Below are 26975 nucleotides of genomic sequence, written 5' to 3'. Positions count from 1 at the left end.
CTACAAAAATAATATAGGTAGATCTTACTAATTTAGAAAATATCTATATAAATTATAAAAGTTATATCGAGATATTCATATATATATATGTAATATTTAAGTGTGACGTATTTCACGCACGTGCAAGAGAGAGTTGCAACAGTCTTCAATGCTATCGAAGGTAGCAAGGTGTGTGCTCGTACATTTTAATTTAATTAAATTTTTTACGTTTAATGAATTTTATTTTTACCGTTTAAAACATATTATTATCAATATAGAAAGAGAAAGAGGTTAGTAGTATTAATAATAATGTTTTAATCTTTAATTTTATGAAATTAGAAAGTATGTTTCGTACAAGTATTTAATATACCATGCATTTTATATTTTCAATTCTTTACCAATAAAAGTTCGATCAAACGTATATTGAATACAATTGTATATTATGTTCGTTGAAATATCTTAAACATTTTACACAGCTTCAATATATTAAAATCATTATATATAAATAAATTTAAGAGTAATCGTATACTATATTTCAAATGTTATTTTTTAAAAATATTTATATTTAATAATAAATAATTATTATCTCAGTTAATATAATATTATAATGTAGTATAATTTTTCGTCTTATCATGAACGAAAAGATTTTTAGATAATAATATCAAATGAACAATACAAATTCAAAAATGATAATCAATTTATTTTTATTATTTTTTATTTTCTTCAAGAAAAAAAACTTTTCTTCGCTCTGTTTCAAGAATACTTTGACAATTTTGAATCAGAGTAAAGAAGAATGTAGAAAAAAAATGTACAACACTTAACCGCGGATCAGTACGCCGGTACGGAGATCTTGGTCGTTTGATCGTCGCTCAATGTCGAGATACACGGTCGCAGGTAGTCGCCCTCTACTACGTTCGCACATAAGATTGGTTCGTGCGTGTATGGTAGTTTGGTAGTAGTCGCGACGCTGCCGAGAGCAGCTGAAGTGCGTGCACGTCGTTCTTCGTGATCTCGGGACACAGTGTTTCACAACGTATGTATGTGTAGATCCATTTCTCGTGGAATTTCGCGTGCTTACGAGAAAAAAGTGTCGGGAAATATTAAAAATCGACAAGATTGGATGTGATTTGCGATGTGATAAAACTGTGGCGACCTTGGCGGGACGGTGAGTGACCTTTTTGAATGATATGTTCGTCGACATTTCATTTTTTATCCGTGTACAAACGTAAAAGATATATGTGCCGATGTTTTTTGTATCGATACATTCTCACGAGAAAATGCCTTATTAATTGGTAGGATAACGAGATAAGTAACAAATCCCAGTCACAATTGCACTTTTTACCTTTGCCTAGAATTCTTCTCTCCATGTCTTGACAAATGAAAACATTTTTTTTTTTTTTTTTTCGTCTTGCCACACACAATTCTTCTTTTATAATTCTTATTTAACTTTTTACATTTAACTTTTTCTTTTAATTAAAAAAAAATCCTTTCTAATAAGAATGCGATTCACGTCGTTCTGTTGCTTCGAAATTCATCTTCAGGAAGAAAGAAAGAGAGAAAAAGAGAGAATAGAAAAGGCGCGAGTATCTATGTATTTCTATATATATCCAGTAATAGAAAATTCTTATCATTTACGCATATAATTAGCCTGTAGTGTAGTTTTTTTTATTATTTTTGCAAGCGCTTCCCGTATTCTAGCTACGTGTATTCGACGCGAAATAATGTATGAACGCGTTTGATCGATTTAACACATTGGCGTCTAGTGGTCTTTCGTGGCACTTTGACGTACGTAAATACGCAAATACGTACGTACACGCGATGGAGAAGCGCAAAAGTAAATCATATAAAATCGAAAGTGTCGAAGCGTTTTTGATAAGAGGAGAAAGTTGTAACGTGAGCAGATGAAGACCCAGAGTGAAGATAAGAAGCCAAGAAATGCTCTGGTGTTAGAAAAATTTAGATACGCCGATGCGTGGAGGGTTAGCAGCCTCGTTTCTCCGAGCTGGCGAATCAATATTTGGAGGGTAAGCGTCCCGACTGTCGGCGTCGAAGCTGCGGAACGTGAGTCACTCACCCCTGATTGCGAGGGAGAAGGAGAGAAGGATGACTTTTCTCTTTCACCCTCTCTTCTTGTATTGTGGCTCGAGTAAACTCGACTTGGTTCGTCGATTCGACTCGATTGTGTAAAGGAGTTTACCACGTTCATGTTGATATTGCTTTTTCAAGCTTTTCATCTTGTCATCCTAACCAAATTAAATATCGATCGATCTTTTTTATTTGTAATCGATTTTTCCAATTGAGCTTGGAAATTACATTAATTTCTAAAATATTTTTCTATTCAATTGTTACAGTTTGAAATAAGTTGTTATTGGAGGGAGGCTGATGGAAATAAAAATTTGAAGATAGCGTTGAGAAGTTGAACACGATTGTTGATCGTTGATCAAATTAAGAAATAAACACATATTGAAGTTATCGTCACGGGAATATAATTAAGATACTTACGAATTTTTGGATGTCCCGCACAGTCGTAAGAACGGAACGTTAATTTACGACCGTTAAAGACGATCGTGCACATATACAAGCGTGAAATGTATGCACCTAACTAAACCCGTTTGAGGGAGCTACGGTGGGAACAGGTTCCATAAAATTGAGCGTTCTTCCGCAGGATTTTTATCTGCAGCTAACTATCTTCGCACCATACGCACATTTGCATCGATATACTAAAATAGATATCTTGAAATTTTTTCTTCTACCATTACGTTCACAAACTTTTATATTTTTTGTAAAAATAAAATCATACAATTTTTAGAAACGAATCACGAACAAGTTTCAAAAACGATCAATCAATCAAACGAAGGCAATGATTATTTTTTCGAAGCTGAAAATTAAGAATTTTTTTAAAAATTCAAAAAATATAAATGACGTAACAAAAAATCTTTCTTTTTCACACCAACAATGAAAGAAAACGATATTAGATGCAATAGATATTTGTAAATTAAAATATAAACCGGTTCGAGCTACTGTATTTATAATCAGGCGAAAGGCTAAGGTAAGAAAGCGAAGAAACGCAAAAGTGGCATTAATTTTCGAATAAGCCGAAACGTGCACAACTAGCATGACTGGAAAGATGGTATCGTAACACAGTCACGATTTAAACCCTGGATTTATTCGCGCATAGTAACTTGAATTATTTTCCCCGGACATTCGTGTCGACTGGACGTGACTCCCCTTACAATTAATCAAATAGGATTATGGATCTTTTTTCGCAGGAGATCTTCTCTCGCTATTGGTCCGTGATCAATTACTAGAGTTCGAAGAAGAGACGTTCAACGTGTCTGCTGAGAAATCAATGAGCCACGCTATACTATCTTCAACGATGGCAGTAGCCGGTCTACACTTTATCCTTTTTCGATTTTACCGCGCACCGTTACGTGAATATGGATTCGCATACACTATGTCTAACGGTTGTTATTGTAACCTCCTCGGATTTATAGAATTTATATTTAATTTTCATTCGTATTTTCAGAAGAATTCTTTATTATTCTGATATAAAAAAAATTCCATAATATTAGAAAATTTATTGTATTTCAATATGTTAAATTGTTTTTTAGATTCTTGTGACTTGTGATTTTGATGAATCATCATTGACATTTACTTTCGATACGTTCAAAGAAAAAATGTGAATAGATTTGAAAGTAAAACTATATTACTTTGCTGGAGAATTGAGAGTGACTCTTCAATAATGGTTTTTATTATTCAAAAGTAATTTTATTATAGGATAATCACTTTCATTTATCTGTGAGAAATATTGAGCTTCTCAAAAGTGAACAATAATTCTCTTTTATTCTTAAATATATTAGCACATAGGATTAAATTGAGTCATTAAAATCAACAAAAATTTTATTTTATACGAGACATAATGTAAGTATATACGGAACAATTTTTTTTATTAGTGAAATATTATTTTAAGAAAATGAGATTAACCTTAAAAATTAAATTTTTTTCATTTTAAAATTTTGAAATGATACGAGATAAAATTTTAATTAATACTATATTATTTTACTAAATAAAAAATATTTCCAATTGAATTTTTATTCAAAAAAAATGTTAAAACTTTAAAGCTTCAGAGAAATCAAAGAAATATATCAAAAGTTCAAATCATATGTTACATGTTAAAAATAATAAATAATGAAATGTTGGATACTTTTGAGATCGATTGTATAATATACAATATATAATATTAAATTCAAGTAAAGCTAGATTGCATTTTCAGCGTTAGTTCCATTCTCAATTAAAGGGTAACGAGTAACATGCCGAGTTTTCAGCATGATCTTGCGCTTGCTTCGTTCTTGCAACCTTGAACGGAACCGTGTACACCGGTTATTGTAATAGGTATGTGGCGTTCCTCGCATGTTCATTCGTCAAGCGGCAGATAAACGAAGGCAGGTCCGAAGAAAAAACGAAAACTTGCTTCTCTCGATGGTTTGAACCAAAAATCCAGTCGCTAGTATCGAGTTGGGCCGGTTCTTTCTCAAGAAAATAATTCTTCCCTAATTTTGGCCAACCTTCAACACATGTCTGCTCGGATACCATATGTAATCGTAGGCCACGAAGATGAGGTTAGGATGAGGCGTAAAAGATGTATCTTATACGAAGATGTATAAGATGTATGTAAAAAGCGATACGATTACAAGAATATTATCGTGTAATCTTTTCGATGCGTGTGAAAAAAACATTAAATTATAAAGTTTATTTAAAATCTCGAACAAATGGACGATTCTACGGTTCGAAAAAGTGGAAAGTGATTTTTCTGTTTTTTTTATTTACATCGATAAATAAGTTATCTTTCTTCATTAATAATTCTTGTTTTAAAAGAACTGTATAAGAGCCAAAATTAATGATTATCGATTATAATTAAATTAATCATTAAACTTTTTAATGATTAATTTTTTAATCGTAATTATAATTCGATTATAAATTTGAAATATTAAAAGATCATTATACAAGATTTATATGAACAATTATAAATGTTAAAATCAATGTAATCGATAAAATATTAAATCTTGCTAAGCTATCTAAATCTTGATAGAAATCTTTATTGCAGTTGTACAAAAAACGTATAGCCCATAATCTGGCGGAAAGACGCGCGCCAAAAGAAACTAAATTGGATCGTCAATTTCTGGAAAGGATAAAAATAAATTTAATCGGAATTTATTAAAATTCATTTCGATACATCATTTTTTTTTAATCTCTTTTTGTATTTTTTTATATATATTCGATAAGGACAATATTTATATATATATATATCGATTAGATTAGATTAAATTAGGTTAGGTAATAACTTTTTTGTATTAATGTATTTTTAAACTCAAAACTATTTTTATTTTTATTCATAGAGAAACTACAAAGAAAAAAAGAGCTAACTTTGTGGTTTATGTCTTCATTAAAAAAGAAATCGAACAGTGATTTGTTTGGTTACTGGAAGATAACGAAAGGTTGCGACTAGTTTAACGTATAAATGTAGATAGGCTACTCTCGAGTCTTCAAGGCTTATCTATGTTTTCTAAGAAGCTGTTCGTTTGTAAACGTACCCACCATTAGAAGAGAAGACGAGCGTTCGAAGATAATTGGTAGGTTCGAATTCCAGGCCTGGTCATTGTGCCACATCTTTCGTATAATTAATAGTCCTTTCTCGTAGAAACTAAAGGAATCTACAATCATTTTGAGCGGGTAACCAACAGGAACATGGACACTTTGCTCTAATGCGAAACATCATGGACAATTAATCGTACATAGTTGAAGAACACGAGTATATGGAGTAAGAATCTCCAGGCGAAAAGATGTTATCGTTATCGCGCATTTTCCACTAGACGGTTAACCGGAATTTAAGAGTCGGTGACGTGAGTAAGAACGAGCGTGGAATACAAGAATATATAGCATTGTCCAATGGAATATTATCACGCTTATTTCAATTTAGAAGTAGAATCGTTTCATTCGAAATAAAATTTTAAATTATAAATTTTGTTTTAGCGTGTACAAAATTTTTTATTTATTTTTATGTTTATGGTATTTAATGATATTTAATATTACCTCATAGTGAATTATATATATATATCCATTTATAATTACCAACTTTATTTTTAATCGAAAAAAATAGTTCTAGGTATATATGATATCATTAGGGATTCTTTTCTTATTGGACAGATTAAAATCATTATGATGAAATAATTTTTAATTCCATAGATTTCTGAGATTGTTATTTGTTTATTAAAGTACTGTCAAAATTTTTTAAAACGAAGTTATAACATTAAATAAATCTTAATTTAAATCCGGAGAGTATAGTATTTATCCACACATATGTAGGAGTTGCATCAATTGATTGGTATTTCCTTTAGTGAAACTATATATATTAATAATGGCGAGAGAAGATAGGAACAGCTGGAAATTATTAGAGAGGGTATCTTTACGATCTTCGAATCGTTTTCATCCTACACATTACTGTAAACTTGTAGAATAATTTCGTAGCGTTTTGATGATTCGCGAATTCTCTGCACTTTAGCAGAGAACGGTTATAATATAAATTTCGTTTTCCGTAGAATTCGCACAATAAATATTTTCGTGACACATTGGTTACGTATTAGCATCGATTTTTGTGAGTTTATAAAAATTCGTAGATAATCATGGACGAAGAAAAAAATGTACAATACAATATTAATATGCAAACATTATTGTCGAATATGCCGTCGAATATACATGTTATGATAAAACATCGAATTTTATCTTTTAAAAAATAGACTTATAACGTTTTCTCGATATATGTGTAAACAGGATCTCGCTTGTTTAGGTTATGTCGAACTCGAGATATTGAATGGAATAGTAATAGGATTTATTATCGATTGGATAAGATATTTTGATTCAAATAACAATCATTATTATAAAGCATATAAATATTGGGGAATTCGAAATAAGTGGTAAAGTTATGAAATTAGGAATCGAATCAAGTATTATATCGCGGCAACGGAAGAAAGGTCATGCGTAGCGTAGAAAAAGAACAAAGCATCGCGTCCCGGCCATCTCTCGTTCTTTTTTCTTTGGTTTCGATCGTTTTGTTCTGAAGGCGAGTTGGCTGGACCGTGTTCGTTGTCTACCTGCTCATAGCTGGTTGTGCAAGCAGTGGTTCGATTGGTTCGTGCTGATGCACCATCCGTTTGGATTGGTCAAACCGGATCGGTTAGCCTCCGGGGAAGGAGGATCGCGAGCCGATGCCACGAGAGACCTATCTTGCGCTCTTGCTACGGTCAACTAGTCCCTGATCTTGAGGACCGGTAATTCTCTAATGCAATAAAACAAACAAAACGAAGATGCTCATTGCAGATGCTTGTCTTTTACGCCACGCATTACTTTGCGCATTTTTAAATGTGTTGCAGTTATAGTCACTTGCTGAAGCAGAAAAAAATTTACCAAACTAAAAAAATTTATATATATATATATATTAGTTAATATTTCTGAGAATAATTATCAATTCGTATGCAAGAAACTTGTACAAAACCGGAAAATAATATTATTTTTATAACGATTTCAATTTTTCTGTGTCATAGTAGTTATATAATATATGGTTATATGCATGGGTTTATCATTAAAGCTAATGTGATATCCTACTACTACTAAATTTATGTTAATTTTTGTTTTTTCGAAGATTATGATTTTCGATTAGGAAATTCTTTCAACAGAATATTTTTTGACGTGAATTATTTGTTGCATATTTGAAACATATTTCTTCTTAATATTTGTGAAATTACATGCTAGAAAAAATTCTAAATGGAATAAAATTGAATATTATTCAAAATATTCATGATGAAAAATAAAAAGAAGATGTAAGATGAAACGAAAGTTTGATGAAATAAAAAAAAATATTTACTGCTAAGAATCCTATGGATAAAACGAGGATTAGATGCAACTCTTTGAGAAATTATTCTTAAGAAATATAATTTAATATAAAATATAATTCGTTTAAATTGGATAGTTTGGAAACAACTACATTTACAGATGAAATTTTGGAATTTTGATATTAAGAAATCATTGTGTAGAACAAACTTCACTTCTAAATTTTATCGACAGTTTGAAGAGTGTGACAACCTTGAATTTCCACTACAGTATTTGTCCTTGATTAATTCAAATGCATAATAGTATATAACAAAGGACTATTTTGATTCGCTTTCTAGAAACAAATCGAGCTACATAGAGAAAGAAACGCAATTTTTCGTATAACTGTTACGCGGCTTTTGTTAGCAAGAATGTCTTGTTACGACTTTTTCTTTTGCCTCCGTGGCCGACATACTTTCCCAAGGAATTCATCATCTTCTATACTTTTTATCTTAATCATGACAACTGGTTTCGATTTAATAAATCTTTAATTAAATCTTATTATTTTAATTTTTTAATCAAGGATGAAAGGAAAAGAATTATTATGAAATTAACACACGTAAAATTAAAAAGGAATCATCGCATTACATAAGTAATTGTTCCATTTATCTCTTAAGATTATTTAATAAAAGTATTTGTAAAAAAAAATATATTTTATGTTTAGTAAAATTTTGATAACATTTGTGATAATCTGGCAACGCGTTAGTCGGGATAGATTTATACAAATAAATTAAAAAAAAAAAAAAAGAAATTATAACAATCCATGAATGCTTGGAAAAATTATCTTGAAATGTATAGTGTGGTTCTATTAATCTCGAGAGGATAAAAAACAGTATGCATCATGTGTAAACGAACGTTAAACGGTCTTGAAAGATGAGAAATAGAAGCAACGTAAGAGCTAGAATTACAAACGCCCTTCGTTTCTTTCTTTTTGCCAGAGAAACGGTTGTTTCAACTATACCCTTCGAGATTGTCCAATGTTTTGTTCGAACGTATTCTAATATAGGATAGAGATATATAAATAAAAAAGTAATAAATAAAAATCAACCGTAAAATCATGGAAATTTCTGGCGTGAAATTATTAAGTTTACTTTACTGGCTAAATCTCAAAAAATTTAATTCAATTAAATAAAATTCAATTTAAATAAAAATCATCTTTTCAATAACATATTGTGCATTTTATTTTGGATATTATATGATGTTTCCTTTTATGAACATTTAAATTGTTAATTAAATTCACGAATAATAAATTGTGATTATTAATTATATGTATTCGTTGAAAAAAATAGAGAATGCATAAAAAAGTATCACTATATAAACGAGAAACGTTGCATTATGACACATCGTTATTTATTAAAATGAAGATTCACAAGATTGAAATACAATCCTGATACGACACGAGAGAACAAATGCACGTAAGTATGGATCTATCATTAAACGTCTAGAAAATCGGAGAATCGGCGGTTGATGCGTTAAATGAAAGACAAGGGTCAACGAATTTTCCATAGAAGGGGACGAAGATAGGAACGAGAAGGGTGAAACGAACGGAAATCGTTGTTCCCACGTTTTACCGTGGGCATTGCATTCTCACACTCGCGAAAGAAAACGGCAGAGCTAGACACGTCTTTTTATCCGCTCTACGAATAGAATGAAAGAGAAGCAAAAACTTTAGGATTCGTTCTGATTAATTATCGTTTCCAAACACCATATGCAACTTTAAAACTTTAAAACGTAACTAGATCTCATTTTAGATCTTGTTTTATTTTTTTATTCTTTAAGAGAAATTTCTTATACTTTCTGTGAAAAGAAGTATATTTCTGAAAATTCTCTTCTCTCAACTGTTATAAGTTTACATGCTAAACTATATATCGATTCTTCAAAGGTAGCCAATGAATATATTAACATTCTGGATATAATGGATGAATTATTCAACAATTTTTGAATTTGATCGTTTACCCAAAGTATATTGAGCAAATTGTCGAATTCGGCTTTCTGCTTCTTATTCAAGGTTCCGATCTTTGAACTAATAAATGGTTTTTTTTTTTTTTTTTTTTTGCTTCTCTGGTTACACGTTAAAACAAGTTTAGTCGTATCGAACGAAAAAACATTCGATACGCTATATCGAATATTTTTAATTATATTTCTTCAAACTGTCATGAAACTATCCTTTAATTTTAAATTTAAATTCAAATTAACCGAAAATAAAAGACTAACCAGATAATCTTACAGATTTTTTTCTCTTTTTCTTAGAAAATGTCCAAAGTGTCAGCATTAATGTTGTAAATTGTGTAACAACAACAAAATAATTTTCTCAGTTTTAAATATTTCGCTCCTTCTATTAAACATCTTATTTTTTAGAATAAGTTTAGGAAAAGTTGATATAGTAAATTTAATTTTTAAATTTAGTATAGTTAAAATTGAAACTGGAAACAGTCCTATTAAACTGTAGAATTATCATTTATTAATTAATTAATAAATTAATTATCATAATATATTTATTATAAATTATTAAAGACTTTTTAAAGCTTGTAATTATCGCCCGTCATTTTTGAAATTGTGCGCCATATTAGACTTCTGCGCGCGCATTATCTAATTTGCGACGTCACCGTTTCAAATCGGAAATAGAAATGAACGTTGAAGTGACAAGTGCGAAAGTAAAAAAAGAATGTAACTAGAAGAAAAAATATTTCTTTTTCGCAGATGGATAACCGAACAATGTGTACAACAACAAGCTTCTATTGAATCGGGCGAACGAAAAAAGAATTGCAACAATGGGACACTTGACCGGGAGGGCAAAACACGAGAAGAAGAAGCGGTCGTTTTAAGAGGGTGGCTGCCATGGAGAGATGGAAATGGATTGTTCCACTGCTCGCGGTCTTTTGGACCTTAACCGATGCGTACCTGGCGGTGGTGTCCTCGAACACACCCGCCGGTAGCGTGGTTTTCGAGGCAGGTGTACCGCAATTGGGTGGCCGTCGAAAGTACGAGGTCTCGAGCGAACGAACCGCCTGGTTTGCAAGAAAACTACTCAAGGTGCATCCTCACACCGGTCGTGTCACATTGGCGCGGCCATTGAGCTGTGACGGCCTTCAATATCCACGAATCTTCACCTTTTACGTGGATTCGACCAGTTCCAGACTAGGCAGACCGACGATCGACTATTATAGCTTGCCACTTAGGATCCTGATCACAGGTTGTGGTGGGGAGAACCGAGATCTAGCTGCCACCAGAGGATGGACGGCAGAGACATTAGCCTCGTACGCTATGCCCAGCACCGAGAGGTGAATGTTCTTTTTTCATTCGTGACGAGAAACAAAGGGAAATTATCCGTAGCCGATGTTCATTTAGATAAGTTTGGATAATTAGTCGAGTTCTTATTAACTGTCATGCGAGCTTTCTCTTCATTTCTGTAATTAATTTTTTTACGCGAGATACGATTACGTTGACATATGATAAGAGGTTAAGATTCGTTGAGAACTAAATATAAACATGTACAATAGACATTTTATAATTGTCGACATTTTTTTTAAGATTGATTATTAATTTAGATTGCAAATAGTTTTGTATGATTTCCTTTACTTTCTTATTTTTAGTTATAGTTTTGAATACAATTTCGAAGATAGTGAAGATAACTAAGTCATTCCTTCTTTGTTCGAATCTTTTGTATTTATATTGAAAAGTACGAATAAGAGATATGTTTGAATTGATATATAACCTCTTTCTTCTATCACAAGGATTTTTATTGAACAATCGTTAGAACAAATGGTAGAATTTGAAGAGGAGAGTAAAATAATATTTACTGCAATAAAATTCACATATGTATATGTATTAAAATTTTTTTCCTTGTCTGCTGCAGATTCACCGAGGTTTGTCTTAGAACATCGCAATTAGTCGCGGCGTTACGAGATTTCCTTCCTCAGACTGCTTTGAAAGAGTGCGAGACAAGATGGGGCGGTGTAGCGGATCCTAGGTTTCTGATCGAAGGTGCAGCAGGCGATTTAGTTTCAGCAACGGAACAGTGTCTAGTGGATCCTCTTTGGAAAGTGTCTGTATCGATGAATCTAAGATGCGGAATGGAATCACGGTTAACCGATGCCGAGCATCGTCTCAAGATCGTTTTTCATCACCGTCAATTGGACGACACGGATCTAGGTCGACGAGTCCGAAGGGAATTGAAAAATCAGTCTCCCTATTTTGAACAATCCCTGTACGTCGCAGTCGTTGAAGAGGAGAAAGAGCCCGGCGTGTACGTAACATCTGTTCGGGCCAGAGATCCAGAAGGTGGAACAGTTCGTTATTCAATGAGTTCTCTGCTCGATGCACGATCACAAGCGCTGCTGGTATTGGATCCTGTCACAGGAAGAGTCACCACGCGAGCCAGATTGGACAGAGAAAGCGTGGACGTTCATTATTTTCGGGTACTCGCCGTCGACGACTCGTTTCCTCCGAGGACAGGTACCACTACGCTGCAAGTTAACGTTCTTGATACGAATGATCACGCCCCCAGTTTCGAGTGGCCAGAGGAGGAAGCTTCCATCAGAGAGGGCGTACCGGTATGTTATTATTAAGAAATGTCGGAATTAATATCGATAAATTGTTTGTTGAGCATGAATCTAAACAACCATGCTTAATTCTATGAAATTGAAGATAGAAGAGGAAACTGAATTTTGGCCAAATATAATATAAACTTTTATAAAAAGTGCTATTGTTAACTAATTTTGTCTGAAGTATTCTTTAATGTATAGACTATCAACTTGCGATAAAAAGATGGCTGCATCGTTTTTCAATTTTTTTCAACTTATCTACTTTATGTGCTTTATTGTTTAAATTCAATCTTCAGCAATTGGTAACTTGTATTAAACCATATAGTTTGAGATTAATTTTTAACTTTTGGAAATGAGAAATCCATCGCGTTATCCAAATGAATGAAAACATGTATACGTTATTCCTTGAAAAAAAGGATTGCGAGAAATGCGGGGCGAGCAAATCGTTATCATTACATTATTATTATTATATTTAAATTCTTTTCCAAAACGCAGGTAGGCTCGACGGTGGTGACGGTGAAAGCTACGGACCAGGACGCTGGCAGAAACGCCGAGGTCGAGTATTCCATCTTGTCCACGACTAGTAGCAGTGGAACCGCGACTACCGAGGATGCGTTGATCTTCAGGATAGATCCGAGAACCGGTGTGGTCACGACGCGTACGCCTCTCGACAGGGAAAAAACCGAAGTGTACACGGTTATTCTGAGCGTGTCCGATCAGGCGACGCCACCATCCGCGCGAAAAACCGCAAATGCAACACTGGTGGTCCGTGTGCTGGACGATAATGATAATTACCCTCAATTCACCGAGCGTACCTATTCAGCTTGGATACCAGAGGATTTGGATTACACGGCGAATCCAGTGATAGCGCGTATACGCGCCACGGACGCTGATTCCGGGAACAACGCGGCTGTTCGATACGCCATAATTGGTGGAAATACTCAGAATACGTTTTCGATAGATTCCATGATCGGTGACGTTGCCCTCGTCAAACCTCTCGACTACGAGTCCACCAGGAGTTACAAGATAGTAATACGCGCACAAGACGGTGGTTCACCAGCCAGATCGAACACCACGCAGCTGTTGGTACACGTGGGAGACGTTAACGATAATGCCCCACGATTTTACACCAGCCATTTTCAAGAATCTGTTTCGGAGAATGTGCCCGTAGGATACTCGATCCTGAGAATACAAGCGTACGATGCCGACGAAGGCGCGAACGCCCAAATAAAGTACACGATTGGAGCTCGAGACTTCACGGGTGCCTCTACGGAGAACTTTCCCATAACTGTGAATACGGAGACTGGATGGCTTTATACGACGAAACAGCTGGATCGTGAACAATGTTCTAGGTAAGAACAAAATTTTAGAGAAGAAAGTAGCGTAAAATTTAAATTGTTAATTTCGAAACATCTTTAAATTATCGAGATTATATATATATATATTCTGAATTTTTCTTTCCTTTATCCTATATTCGGTAATTATAAAAATCGAATTATTTTATTTTAGGTACCAGTTCACCGTGATCGCTGCAGACTCGGGCGAAATATCGAAATCTGCAAGCGCCACCGTAATACTCACCGTGACGGACGTGAACGACAACGATCCCTATTTCGATCCAAAGAATTACGAATCGGTTGTTTCCGAAGATGACCCGCCAGGCACTCCGGTTACTTCTGTCACAGCAACCGACCCGGACGAGGACGCCAGGATACACTACGAAATTACCGCGGGCAACACTAGAGGTCGTTTCGCGATCGCGTCTCAAAATGGGCGGGGTTTGATAACCATAGCCCAACCGCTCGATTACAAACAAGAGAAAAGGTTCGTTTTAACGGTGACCGCCTCGGACAGCGGCGGCAGAACCGACACGGCTCTCGTCTACGTGAATATTTCGGATGCGAACAACTTTTCACCCGTGTTCGAGAACGCGCCCTATTCCGTTTCCGTGTTCGAGGACGCGCCCATCGGCACCACGGTTCTCGTTGTCAGCGCGACCGACTCGGACGTTGGAAAAAACGCGCAAGTCACCTACAGTTTGGACACGGACAGCGGGGATCAGGCGGCGTCCGAATTTATCATAAATCCCCAAACAGGGGCCATCACGACCACCCGACCACTCGATCGTGAACTCGTGCCCGCCTATTTGCTAACCGTCACCGCCAGGGATGGGGGGGTACCACCTTTGTCGGACACTACCGACGTGGAGATATCCGTTACGGACGTGAACGATAACGCTCCTGTCTTCGAAGCCCCCCAATATCAAGGATCCATTCCGGAGGACGTTTTGGTCGGGACGAGCGTTCTCAGAGTTTCCGCGACCGATGCGGATACGGATCTTAACGGGAGGGTAATATGGGAACGATGCAAATCATGCGAATCTTGTTGTTTTATTATAATTCCATATTGTATATTTTTAGGTGAGATACGGTTTGGAGGACGATGGCGACGGCGCATTCGCCGTCGATTCAACGACAGGGATAATCAGGACAGCGAAACCGTTGGACAGAGAATCCGTGGGGAAATATGTATTGAAAGCGGTCGCGATGGATCGTGGATCCCCCTCTCTTTCCACCGTTGCGCCAGTTACCATTAAGATAGAGGACGTGAACGATTCGCCGCCCGCCTTCGAAAACGACAAGATCATCCTTTACATAGCTGAAAACTCGCCCGTTGGATCGACCGTCGGTGAAATTTATGCCCACGACCCGGACGAAGGGCCGAACGCTGTCGTCCAGTATTCCGTGATAGGGGGGGAGGATTCCAACAGTTTCGCCCTGAATGTCAGGCCGGGCGCGGATCGTGCCGAATTGATCACGCTCGAGGAGCTGGACTACGAGTCGCCGAAGAAAAAGTTCGAATTGGTCGTGCGCGCCGCCTCCCCCCCCTTGAGGTCGGACGCTCTGGTCCAGATACTGGTAACGGACGTGAACGACAATGCGCCGGTGTTGAAAGACTTTCAAATAATATTCAACAACTTCAAGGACTTCTTCCCAACCGCCCCTATAGGCAAGATACCCGCCACCGACGCGGACGTCGCCGACAAGTTGACGTACACTGTCCTGGCTGGGAACAACGCGAATCTGATCGACTTGAACAGGACGAGCGGCGAGATACGTCTCTCCCCTCAATTGAACACCAACGTGCCACGAGTCGCGACGATGGAAGTCTCGGTCACGGATGGTATCAACGAGGTCAAGGCAACGATGACCCTGTCGGTGCGCTTGATCACCGACAAGATGCTCCTCAACTCCATCACCGTCCGATTAGACGATATGACCGCCGAAGCCTTCCTCAGCCCTTTGCTCGGATATTTTCTCGACGGTTTGGCGGCCATCGTCCCATGCCCCAGGGAGAACATCTTTCTGTTCAGCGTGCAGGAGGACGCTAACGTGAACGGGAAGATATTGAACGTGAGCTTTTCCGCGCGTAAGGTCGAGCCAGGCGTGACCGACGAGTTCTACAGCCCGCAATTCCTTCAGGAGCGCGTCTACCTGAACCGAGGCATACTGGCGAGGTTGGCCACGGTCACTGTGTTGCCGTTCGACGACAATCTTTGCGTGAGGGAGCCCTGTCTGAATTTCGAAGAATGTTTAACGGTCTTAAAATTTGGCAACGCCTCTGGATTCGCGAGCAGCGACACTGTACTCTTCAGACCGATATACCCTGTGACCACGTTCGCGTGCAGATGCGCAACAGGCTTCACTGGCAGCAAAGAGTCGTACCTGTGCGACACGGAGGTAAATTTGTGCTACTCGAATCCGTGCGTGAACGGGGGTACTTGTTACAGAAGGGAAGGCGGATACGCGTGCTCGTGCAGCCCGGAATTTGCGGGGGAGAATTGCGAGATCTCGCTGGACAGGGACACCTGCGCCCAAGGAGTTTGTAAAGGAGGCTCCCAGTGCACCATGAAAACCACGGGCGGTTTCACTTGCGAAGGGTGTCCGGTCACGACTCTAGAGAACGTGACGCCTCTCTGCGAGCTGAAAGCTCGCAGCTTCGGCCCGGCAACGTTCCTCACGTTTCCCTCTCTCAGGCAGAGGCACAGGCTGCACGTGAGGCTGAGATTCGCCACCGAGGCGGCGAATGGCCTTCTCCTTTACAACGGCCGGTACAACGAGAAACACGATTTCGTAGCTCTGGAAATAATCGAATCCGAGGTAGAGTTCAGCTTTTCGCTTGGCGACGAGATCACGAGGACCAGCGCCAGCATACCGGGCGGTGTTTCCGACGGCCAGTGGCACGAGGTCGAAGTTTCTTACATAAACAAAACGGTGACCATCTCGCTGGACAATTGCGACGTCGCCCTAGCGTTGGAGCACGGCGACAGACTGGGCAGAAGGTGGTCCTGCGCCGGGAGGAGCGAGCAAGTGTTGGAGGAACGTTGCGGCATCGTGACCGAGACTTGCCACCGCTTCTTAGACCTGACAGGTCCGCTCCAGTTGGGCGGCCTGCCCGCCATACCGTCCAGCTTTCGCGTCAGGAACAAAGACTTCGTCGGTTGCGTTAGCGACCTCTACATCGACCACGTCTTCGTCGACCTGAACTCGTTCGTGGCTGACAACGGGACCAACCCTGGCTGCCCAGAGAAGGCCACGTTTTGCTCGTCCTCGCCGTGCAAGAACAACGGCAGGTGCCGAGAAATATGGGCCGGATTCGTTTGCGAGTGCGAGGAGAATTTTGCTGGACCTACCTGCGCCGACGAGGTTGGCAAGCCGTGGAACTTCCACGGGGACGGGATGATCGGCTTCAACCCCTTGCTGAGACCCATCCAACTGCCCTGGTTAACGGCCCTCAGCCTGAGAACTCGGTCGAAGCGCGCGTTCGTGATGAGCGTGCAAATCGGGCAGAACAGCTCTGCGCTGATCGAAATCCGTGAGGGGAAACTGGTCGCCCTGTTGGACGGGGCGGATATAATGCAAACGTTGAACGAGGTCGCGGACGGCGAGTGGCACAGAGTGGAGATCGTGTGGCAGAGCGGTCACGTTTCATTGGATATCGATTACCGCGGCCGACCCACGTTGTCCGCGTTGCCGGCCAAATTGCAGGGTTTGTACATAGGCAGAATCCTGGTGGGCGGGCCGGAACAGTCGATGAACATCGAGCTGCCGTATTTCGACGGGTGTCTCCAGGACATACGCGTCGGCAGTAATCAGAGCGTGTTGCTGCGACCGACCGTGCAGGAGAACGTCGCGACAGGCTGCAGTTCGGAGGCTGAGTGCAACGTAGACTGTCCAGAGGCATCGATCTGCGTGCCCAAGTGGAAGGCGGGCGAGTGCGTTTGCGCGACAGGCCGGGTAGGACGTAATTGTGAGCGCGTTTGCGATTTGAATCCTTGCAACAACACTGGCGCCTGTATCGAAGACGCGACGTCTCGCAGAGGGTATCGATGCGAGTGCAATTCGCCCGAGTATTCCGGGACTTATTGCGAAATTAAGGCCGACCAACCCTGTCCGGCGACCTGGTGGGGCTCGCCGGTTTGCGGGCCTTGTCACTGCGACGAGTCGAAAGGCTACGATCCTGCTTGCAACAAAACTACGGGCGAGTGTTATTGCAAGGAGAACCACTATCAACCTTCTGGTAAGAAAGAGTGCATCCCTTGCGAGTGTTACGCGACTGGAAGCTTTGGTCCTCGCTGCGACACCGAGACCGGCCAGTGTCGGTGTCGAGTAGGGGTCATTGGACGATCTTGCACAGCGTGTCCTAATCCATACGCCGAGGTCACGCTTCGTGGCTGCGAGGTGGTGTACGACGGTTGCCCCAGATCCTACTCCGAAGGATTATGGTGGCCGAGGACGAAATTCGGGATGATCGCCGTGGAGGATTGTCCCGATACGGCCGAGGGAAAGACCTCCAGGTCTTGCGACGATAAACTTGGCGGTTGGCAGGAGCCTGATCTCTTCAACTGTACCTCGGAACCGTTTATCGAGCAAAGGCATCAACTGGCCGCGTTAGAAACGAAGGAATTGACCTTGAATACTTACGTCGCTGTGAAGATAGCGAAGGATGTGCACAGGGCAGTGAACGTGACGAAAGAATTGTATGGAGCCGATTTGCTGGTCGCTGAATCTTTGCTGGTGGCGTTGTTACGGTACGAAGAGAGTTTGGTCGGATTAAATTTGACTCACAGTCAAGATAAGGATTACGTCTCTTATCTGGTTGGAATTGCTAGCAACATTTTAAAAAGCAAATATTTGGAAAAGTGGTCAAGGATCGAGACTCTCAACGGTGATACACCTGACAAAGTTTTGGATGCAATGGCAAATTATTTGAAAACCTTGACCGCGTCTCAACACGACACTTTCACAAATCCTTTTGAAATAGTCGATATTAATGTAGGTAAGCGAAAAATAAATATCTTTTTTAAACGGTAAGCAGTATTTTGATTCACTTGTAATTATGATCGAGGTTTAATCGAATTATTTTTTTTTTTTTTTTTTTAGTACTAGGTCTGGATGTAGTAACTTCGGAGAGTTTGTTCGGTTATGAGACGGCAGAATATACGGAGGATCCATCTGCATCTACAGCAAGGCCAACCGAAGCGGATCAGAAAGTTGTGTTACCCGACACTTCTGCGTTTCTGTCCTCACCTGCTCATTTCGGCCCGTCAATTACTTTCCCAAAATATAATAATTATATGGCCGATCCGAATAGATTCGATCCATATTCTAAAATAAGAGTGCCTCTTGATATATTAGGCATTAAAACTTTAATGCAAGGTGAATTAAATGTTAAGAAAAGTTTGGTGAATCGAAAGGCTGTGTTGAGTTATGTGCAATATAAGCAATTAGGTGCCCTATTGCCTCAGAGGTGATTAATTGTATTTTTTATTTTTTGCTTAATCGTATTAAATACGTTATAAACATACTGATTAAAATTGCATTTTTTTTTTTTATAGATTTGACGATTCTGTGACAGTTAGATGGGGCGTAGAAGTAGCGGTAGGCTCGCCAGTCGTAACAGTATCCGTTTTAGTTCCTTCCAAAGACGGTTACATGTCTTTGACTGGAATTCCCTTACAATCTCCTGTTCAAATTAGTCTTTGGCTCAACGAAAAAGACGATATTAAGACTAGAACTAATCCGCAATGCGTGCATTGGAGTACAGCTAGGGGGTACGCTTCAAAATAATGCATTTTATCGACTTTTCATTTTATCATTTCATTTTGAACTTTTTTTATATATATTTCAGAATGGGTGAATGGAGTCGTATGGGTTGTACTACGGAGAGTGAAGACGACTCTTTGTCTTTTGGAACGATCGTAAATTGTTCCTGTTTCCAATTATCCACCTTTGCAATATTGACGGATGTACTCGATCCAGAATACGTCCCAGAACCATCTTTATTAGAAGATGTAACGAGTTACAGTGCATTTATGCTTGCTTTACCCTTGCTGTTATCCGCTTTACTTATTTTGGCTTTGATACGAGGTGGTGGCACAAATTCAAACAGTATTCATAAAAATTTGGTAATGTGTGTTTTCTTTGCTGAAGTGCTCTATTTGATTGCACTCAAAGCTAGAAGTCCTCTAGTCTCGAATGAATTTCCATGTAAATTGACGGCAATTGGTCTACATTATGCTTGGTTAAGCACATTCTCATGGACTTTAGTAGACTCCATTCATCTCTATCGAATGCTGACTGAAATGCGAGATGTAAATCATGGACAAATGAGATTTTATTATGCGATGGGATATGGTGCTCCAGCTATCATAGTTGGATTGACTATCGGCGTTAGAGCCGATCAATACGGGAATTTTTATTTGTACGTATATTCTAAATTTTTCTACTTATATATTTTAACCAAAAAAAAAAAAAAAAAATGTTATTAACGACAAAAATTTATTTTTATTTCAGTTGTTGGTTGTCGATTTATGAAACTGTGATTTGGTCTTTAATAGGGCCGATTTGCTTAGCAATCTTTGTGAATTTTTGTATTCTCGTTATGTCGATACGAGCAGCTTTTACATTGAAAGAACACATTATGGGTTTCGGGAATTTAAGAACATTACTCTGGTTATCCGTAGCTTCGTTACCTTTACTTGGATCTACATGGACATTAACGGTCCTCAATGCATCTGAAAATTCGCCAACATTATCGTACCTGCTTAGTATAGCAGTCGTTGTACATGCATCATTTAGTTTGATCGGTTATTGCTTTATCAATGGCAGAGTACGAAGAAATCTGTACTTAAGTCTATTAAGATGTATTGGAAAAAAGACACCTTTGTTGGAGGGAAGTATGGGAAATGGAAGCAGTAGTCAAAATGTAAACGGTCATTCGGTATGTCAAATAATCTTATATCTCTAGTGTAGTATGTGAATGGAGAGTGGAAATATTAATTTCTTTTTTTATGAATAATATTACAGCGATCTGCATTGGCATATTCGTCAACATATAGTGGAGCAGAATCGGTGTGTAGAAGAGTTCATGTAGGAGTTTCGACGAGTAGTACAACTTCACGAAGTACAAATAAAACTGGGTCCAGCCCTTATCGTAGTGATACACATTTAAGGCATACATCAACATCCACGAGTAATTACAATAGCGATAGAGATCCCTATTTATCCTCTAGGAGTCATCGGTCGACATTACATTCCAGACAAGGTATTTCACTCGTATTAAATTCAACATTAAATGATTTATTTCCTAATAAACAATACAATTTATCAATGTACAGAAACGACAGAACCAAGGAATCAACGTAGAGATTCCGAATCGGATTCAGACGGATCCCAAGCCGAAGCTGGAGGACGAAGTTTAGATCTTGCGAGTTCGCACAGCTCTGACGAGGAAGACGTCACGTCGAGATCGCATAGAAATATGGGTGTCTCGACGCAGCAGCCTGTCACGCACAGTTATTTGCCTAATATACATAGTAATCCTACCGAACATTTAAACATACTTTGCTCAAATACGGAACTATTTCCAAATATCAAACCCATTTACGCACCTAGATGGAGTTCACAGTTACCAGAAGCATATTTATCATCAAACGGTAAATTTAAATCTTAGAATTTCATTGTATTTAAAATTGTATGAAATCAAATTTGGATAATTTTTTTTATTTCTAGCAATGGACGTACGCGGAAGTCAATGGTCTGGAGGTACCATATCCGATAATGAAATGGCCTCGAATAAAACTTCCAGTCCGAATCCGTTGCCTTATCCTGACATGAATTCACCTCAAAAAAGTCAACCGGATGAAAATTATTCGGAAGGCGAAGAAAAACTTCATCATTTGGGAGAAAAATATTTGTTTCCATACACTGCTGAAGAAGATCACACTGTCTCGCCTACTCCGTACATGCTACCTATGTCTTCCCGCATTCTCGCGTCTAGCATGAGTCATCATTCACAAAATTCTAATCATGAAAATATGAGTGGTTCAGAAAGGTATGGAAGCTTAAAGAGAGGACAAAGTTTACATGGCTCTCAACACGATAATCTGAGCGGGTCGGAAAGATACGGTAGCTTAAAGCGTGGTAAAATAACACCAACTGTGCTAGAAGATTCACCGGAATATATTCTACCAATGAGTGGTAGAATATTGTCTAGTTCATTGACTCACGATTTACAACATAGCAATGAATTGGCTGCACTTCGACAGCAGCAACAGCAATATGAACAAACTATCACAGAGACCGAGTAAGTATGATGTATATTGTATATTTAAAAAAAAAATTTGCTATCACAATAAATTGAATCTCGATGTATATAATTTAATTAACTGCATCTGCTTTATAATTTACGCTTACTCTGGATAATTAGTGAAGAGGTAAGCGTTTATAGAAATGCTAAATACATCAAATACAGTGAAAATTTGTTATTTTGCAAATGAATAAAAGTCACATTAAATTAATGTAATGTAATGTAATGTAATGTAATTTATGTCTGATTTATCTTATTTTAGGAAGGATACTAATGCGGAAACGTCAGTATGATGGTCTCCGTGCTACAAACACCGTACAAAGTAATATAACGTATTATTAGCTTAAAATTTAAATGATTAAAATATATATATATATATAGATATATATATTTCTTAGAGCGATAATAACTCTAAGATATATTTTAAGAGCGGCCATGACTGTACTTACAAATTTAGCCATATTGATTAGTATGTATGTGTGATGAGTGCCTGTACGTATCTATATGCATACGCTTGTTGATAGTTCATTTTGTGTGATTCCAGTTTCTGAAGTGATTTTTTTTTTTCGATTTCTTCATTATGATTATCGTCGATATTGATCGATGATATCGGATAGTCGGAAGACAAATGATCTCTAGTTCATTTTCATTATTCATGTAATTAATATTATTTTTCTAGTACCTTAATTTCTAAACTCAGTATTGTGCAATGTATACATTCCAATTCCATTTTATATATATTTAGGTTCTATTTTCTTTCTTTTTCATACTTTTTTTTTTTTTTTTTTTTAAAGAAATTTACATATTATATTTTATACATGCCATGGAAGAAGCGTACAAGTTTGCGGCGCAATTTTCATAGTTTTGTATATATTTATATGAAAAAAATGTGACAAAATACATAATTTATATATATCCTTCATCTAGCGATTGAGAATTCTCTATATCCTGTTTATTATTCACTTTTCTTTGTTAGTTGCTTCAATATTATATGGTGTTCGCACATTTGCATCAATATCATTGATAAAAATTACCTTTATTCTCATTGAAAATATAAATAAATTACAAAATATAGTTAGATTAATATTCGGAAGATCGTCGTCTTTAACATAAAGTCAATACTGTATCATGTGAACGCCGAGCACTACCAGACAACTTCTACACAATTAAATTCGAATACAATTTGTCACGGATAATCGCCGGGTGAGTCTTGGTCGTTCTCAGCGTTTCGATACCATGCTTTTATTAAGGTACGTTATACACAGGTTGGTGTAATCCATGTCGAGTTACGCATTAAAAGATTTCATTTCGATTATTACAGGATTTTCTTATGCATAATAATTAGATGTATGTATATAATGATGTGCAAATGTCAGAGACTTTGCTGTGCAAATCCAATTAGTTTCAATTGTTAGTTACGTGTTTGCCAATAATCGTGCGAGTTATCAAAGTTTCGCTGATACATAGGTATGTATGTATACGATTCTACAATCGGATCTGCTCGACTGTGGCACACGCACATCACAATTAACCACTAGGACTAGGAAATTCATTATTATTGCTACACAGTGCTTTCGGTATCGGTTGCCATAGATAATGTTTGGAGTTTTGGTACTGAATAATTTTCCGAATGACCATGAGACTGTGAGCGATTTGACACTCTTTCCAAGGTTGATGGGGCCGAAGGAGTATCTTGATGCGCCTTCGGCGGTATCGGTGGTGGACTAACCTAAAAATAATAACGATAAATCGATAAAAATAAAGATACAATAGAAACTTTACGATAGGAATAATTACCTCTTGACTTGGCAAAGAATGCGATTCTTGGAACATACTGCTTGCAAAATTTGCCGTAGAAACATTCAACGCATTTATTACAGATGGTGAAATATTCAAGATATCGTTGCACCTTGTCCGTGGTTCAAAGTCCTCGTAACCTAGGTTGTTCAAGTTACTTAAATGCGATTGAAAATCTAATAAACTAGCAGTCGATATGCCGCTATCGCGAAGATCGTTCGGTTCATTTTGCGCTTCCGAGTCATCATCCGTACTCCATTCTGTGTTACATTTATATGCTAAACGTTTTGGTGGTGCGGGTGGTACCATAGTATTCATATTTGAATCTCTTTTGTCGGGAGCTAAAATGTGAAAATTTCAATTAATAATTGTTTTTTTCACACAACACAAAAAAAAATAAAAATACAAAAATATTTATATATATGTCAATAAATTTTTGGAATTAAATAATTGAATTACACGTAAATTGTGGACCAATTACGAATTTACCCAGATAACGTGTCAAATTAAAACATTCTTATTATATTATACAGTTGTACACTCGTCAAACAAGATTTTCAACATTCGTATTATAAATAATTTTAATAAATATCTGTATTGTTCATCAATTTAAAATAATACTTATTAATATAATGCCATCATAAGAACAATGCAGTCGAATCTTATGCATTTACTTTCTCTAAATAAAACTTACTGCAACCTCTTGGTGGCAAAGGTGGAGCTGGTTCGGGACCAGGTTCACTCCATGAAGTTCTTAAACCGGTCTGATCCACGCCATCGGTTGGCGTTGGCAAAGAATGTCTCAATGGTAATTTTGGGCTTAACGGCTTGCTCAAAGATCTTTGATGCGTAGGTCGAGGTGGAGTTGTGCCATAACCCACGGAACGTGGTCGTACTTCTCGTTGTGGAATAGGAGGCGGTCCACCATCTACCTTTGTGTAAAAACCTTCGTCTTCGGGTAAACCATCGCTATCTGCATGCGAAGTTCGACACCCAGCCGTTTCCAACGTAACTGGTCGTTGCTTCTCGTTAACAGGTAACGGAGGTAACGGTGAGCTATACAAGAATTGAACATAAATAAGAGAGTTCACGATTTGCTTGCAAGAAAAAAGGAAACCAAGAGTTACTTGACAATGCTATCCTGATGAATCGTTCGTTGCCTAGCCAAAGGACCAAGATTTTGTTTTAACTGCGTAAATCTCTCGTGCAGTCTTTTGTGTAGCGGTTGCACACCCGCTGGCGCGATTTGCCCGTGTAAATTTAATCCAGCTTCCAAAACGCTCATCTGATCAAGAATCAAACCTTTCAATCTATTCACGTGCGGCACCATCTCCGGATTTTGTCTAGCGAATTCAGGGGTAAGAAAGGCTTCTTGATACTTGGTAATGCCACCCATTACGTTGGCATCGATGATGCCTTGAAGACGCATACTAAACGGATTAATATTTCGATGAGGTTCGGCAGTGTATTGTGCGACAAGTCTCGTCAATTCTTTCTCTACGCTCAGCATGGTTTCGCAAGCATATTGTACAGGCGCCAACAATTCAGACCTCTTCTCGATCACCTCGAACCATCTAAGTATACCAGGCAATTTTGCCTCGGTAGTCAGCGTGGTTCTTTCGATCCACAGTGATTTAAACTCGTTCTCTCGATCGACCGGCCCCCTATGAAGCGGTCGATCGAAAATGAATTTTCGGACATCGTTCACTAGATAGAACGCGACCACTCGTTCTGGTACTTCCGCCCCTCGACAGGCCAGGCTACTTTCTTCAGGGATTGGTTTCACGTTGCAAATTTGTATATCTGTAAATCGTTATACTTGATGAAGATTTACGACACGATTAACATCGAATCAAGAAAAAAAAAATCAACTTACATTGCCCCTCGGAACTTAGAATACTCTCGTCAGGCGGGGAGTTTTTCATTAATATTTGTGCGCTTGGAAATTCAGTCTGTAATCGTTGCGTGAACGCCCCTATTCTCTCGTACTCTAGACCGCGGTATATGAACAGCTTATTCTGCAAGATTATAGTGAGCATTACATTTTTATCATTTTTATCATATAAATTGTGCTTAATGAGTGGTACTTACTCTAACGAAAAGTGGAAAACTCAGACCGTAGAAGCCTACTCTAAAGTATTCTGGCTCCGGTCGAAGTTGCGTCAATATATTGTCGAGGAATTTGGCTTGCAATTTCAGTACATGACTCAGTTTCGCGTAATCGTATAATCTAGTTTCGTATAGTATCGCCAATTCCTTGCACAATGGGATACCTTTTTCCCAACACTTGCCTCGATCTAAGTAATGAATTATTTTGTGATAAAGGACCTCTTTTCTCTGCCATTCCGGTTGTTGAGGATGCGAATGATCCGGGGGCAGAATCGTGGAACTCCAGCCAAGTTGGTCGGCGTATAGCTTCATTGTAAATCCGGCTTCGGTGTAATTTTCTGCTGCTAAATGCAGGTCGTGAAGCTTGTAAATATAGCGCAAATACATCTCCTTTCGGTTAAATTCGTTCTTGTAAAAATTCTGCGAGAGAGATTTAATTATTATTGATAAAGATTTTAATATGAAGATAGAAATGTATTTTATGATATATTTTGGATTAATCGATATTTTTTATACTTACCAATAAATTAACGGTACACGACATACGTTTATCGCGATTTTCGTCGCCTTGAATTACGCTTCTATAATCTAACAGTCTTTCCAATAAACGCGTAATTGACGTAATGAAAGCAGTTCCACTGTCCTTCCAGGCTGGATCCTCTGACTGAACTCTGTCTAACAATCTGTCGGCAAAAATAGAACAATATATTTGAACTTCTATTCGTGTTGAGATGTTATATGAGGATTTCTCACTATCAATTTATTGCACTTACACAGCGCTAAGATGCTCCCTAATGCAGCATACAAATTAAAATTTTCAATGAAATGCAATTCAAATTATTGGTGCTATATAACTAGCTACTATCGAGTTGGTGGAAAAATAATGTCAATTTTATAAATGCAAAAACAAATTAATTATAATCCGTGTCTCAGTTTTGAAAATATAGTTTTAAACATTGTATAAATTTGTCA

At 38.0% G+C, this 26975-nt stretch overlaps 2 protein-coding genes and 1 long non-coding RNA gene across 8 annotated transcripts in view; 1 reads left to right on the top strand and 2 right to left on the bottom strand.

Moving 5' to 3' along the window:
- The first annotated feature begins 138 nt into the window (after positions 1-138).
- On the top strand, positions 139-23019 carry stan (protocadherin-like wing polarity protein stan). Of its 4 annotated transcripts, XM_086915993.1 has the most exons (15): positions 139-269; positions 708-1144; positions 10603-11183; positions 11759-12455; positions 12942-13798; positions 13956-14796; positions 14867-18785; positions 18890-19256; positions 19345-19560; positions 19638-20210; positions 20303-20729; positions 20816-21053; positions 21127-21444; positions 21521-22094; positions 22360-23019. In XM_086915993.1, exons 3-15 carry the CDS (start codon positions 10741-10743, stop codon positions 22388-22390), a joined length of 9501 nt encoding a protein of 3166 aa, XP_086772119.1. In that variant the 5' UTR covers positions 139-269; positions 708-1144; positions 10603-10740; the 3' UTR covers positions 22391-23019. The 4 variants fall into 4 exon arrangements, with proteins under 4 accessions (XP_086772119.1, XP_086772120.1, XP_086772121.1 ...); XM_086915994.1 differs by lacking the exon at positions 708-1144 and having other exon boundaries at positions 149-269; XM_086915995.1 differs by lacking the exon at positions 708-1144 and having other exon boundaries at positions 150-168.
- Positions 4782-6360, bottom strand: LOC147656241 (uncharacterized). Of its 2 annotated transcripts, none has more exons than XR_015294705.1 (2): positions 5571-6360; positions 4782-5158 (listed from the first exon to the last, which is right to left on the bottom strand). It is a non-coding gene; the product is annotated as an uncharacterized LOC147656241 (long non-coding RNA). The 2 variants fall into 2 exon arrangements; XR_015294704.1 differs by having other exon boundaries at positions 5575-6102.
- A 95-nt stretch (positions 23020-23114) lies between the features above and the next one.
- spg (dedicator of cytokinesis spg) overlaps positions 23115-26975 on the bottom strand; it is a 48285-nt gene continuing 44424 nt past the window's right edge. For both annotated transcript variants that reach the window (XM_012495301.3, XM_086915996.1), the window contains 7 exons: positions 26524-26686; positions 25986-26423; positions 25771-25912; positions 25022-25697; positions 24589-24950; positions 23895-24235; positions 23115-23826 (listed from right to left, as the gene is read on the bottom strand). In XM_012495301.3, the coding sequence (XP_012350755.1) occupies positions 23659-23826; positions 23895-24235; positions 24589-24950; positions 25022-25697; positions 25771-25912; positions 25986-26423; positions 26524-26686 (2290 nt within the window). In that variant the 3' untranslated portion in view covers positions 23115-23658. The remainder of the gene's footprint in view (positions 23827-23894; positions 24236-24588; positions 24951-25021; positions 25698-25770; positions 25913-25985; positions 26424-26523; positions 26687-26975) is intronic.

This window comes from Apis florea, unplaced genomic scaffold, assembly GCF_048593485.1.
Source record: "Apis florea isolate Af1SG1 unplaced genomic scaffold, ASM4859348v1 contig_37_pilon, whole genome shotgun sequence".
In the NCBI taxonomy this organism is placed as follows: domain Eukaryota; kingdom Metazoa; phylum Arthropoda; class Insecta; order Hymenoptera; family Apidae; genus Apis; species Apis florea.
Note: the sequence above shows the minus strand (reverse complement) of the source record. Positions and strands in the feature narration are given on the sequence as shown.

Bases quoted from the DNA above. Each gene is read 5' to 3' on its own strand.
- stan (XM_086915993.1), top strand. From the start codon at position 10,741: ATGGAGAGATGGAAATGGATTGTTCCACTGCTCGCGGTCTTTTGGACC. The intron at 19,561-19,637 runs GTACGCTTCAAA...TATATATTTCAG, and splicing joins CATTGGAGTACAGCTAGGGG to AATGGGTGAATGGAGTCGTA. The intron at 20,211-20,302 runs GTACGTATATTC...TTTTTATTTCAG, and splicing joins CAATACGGGAATTTTTATTT to TTGTTGGTTGTCGATTTATG.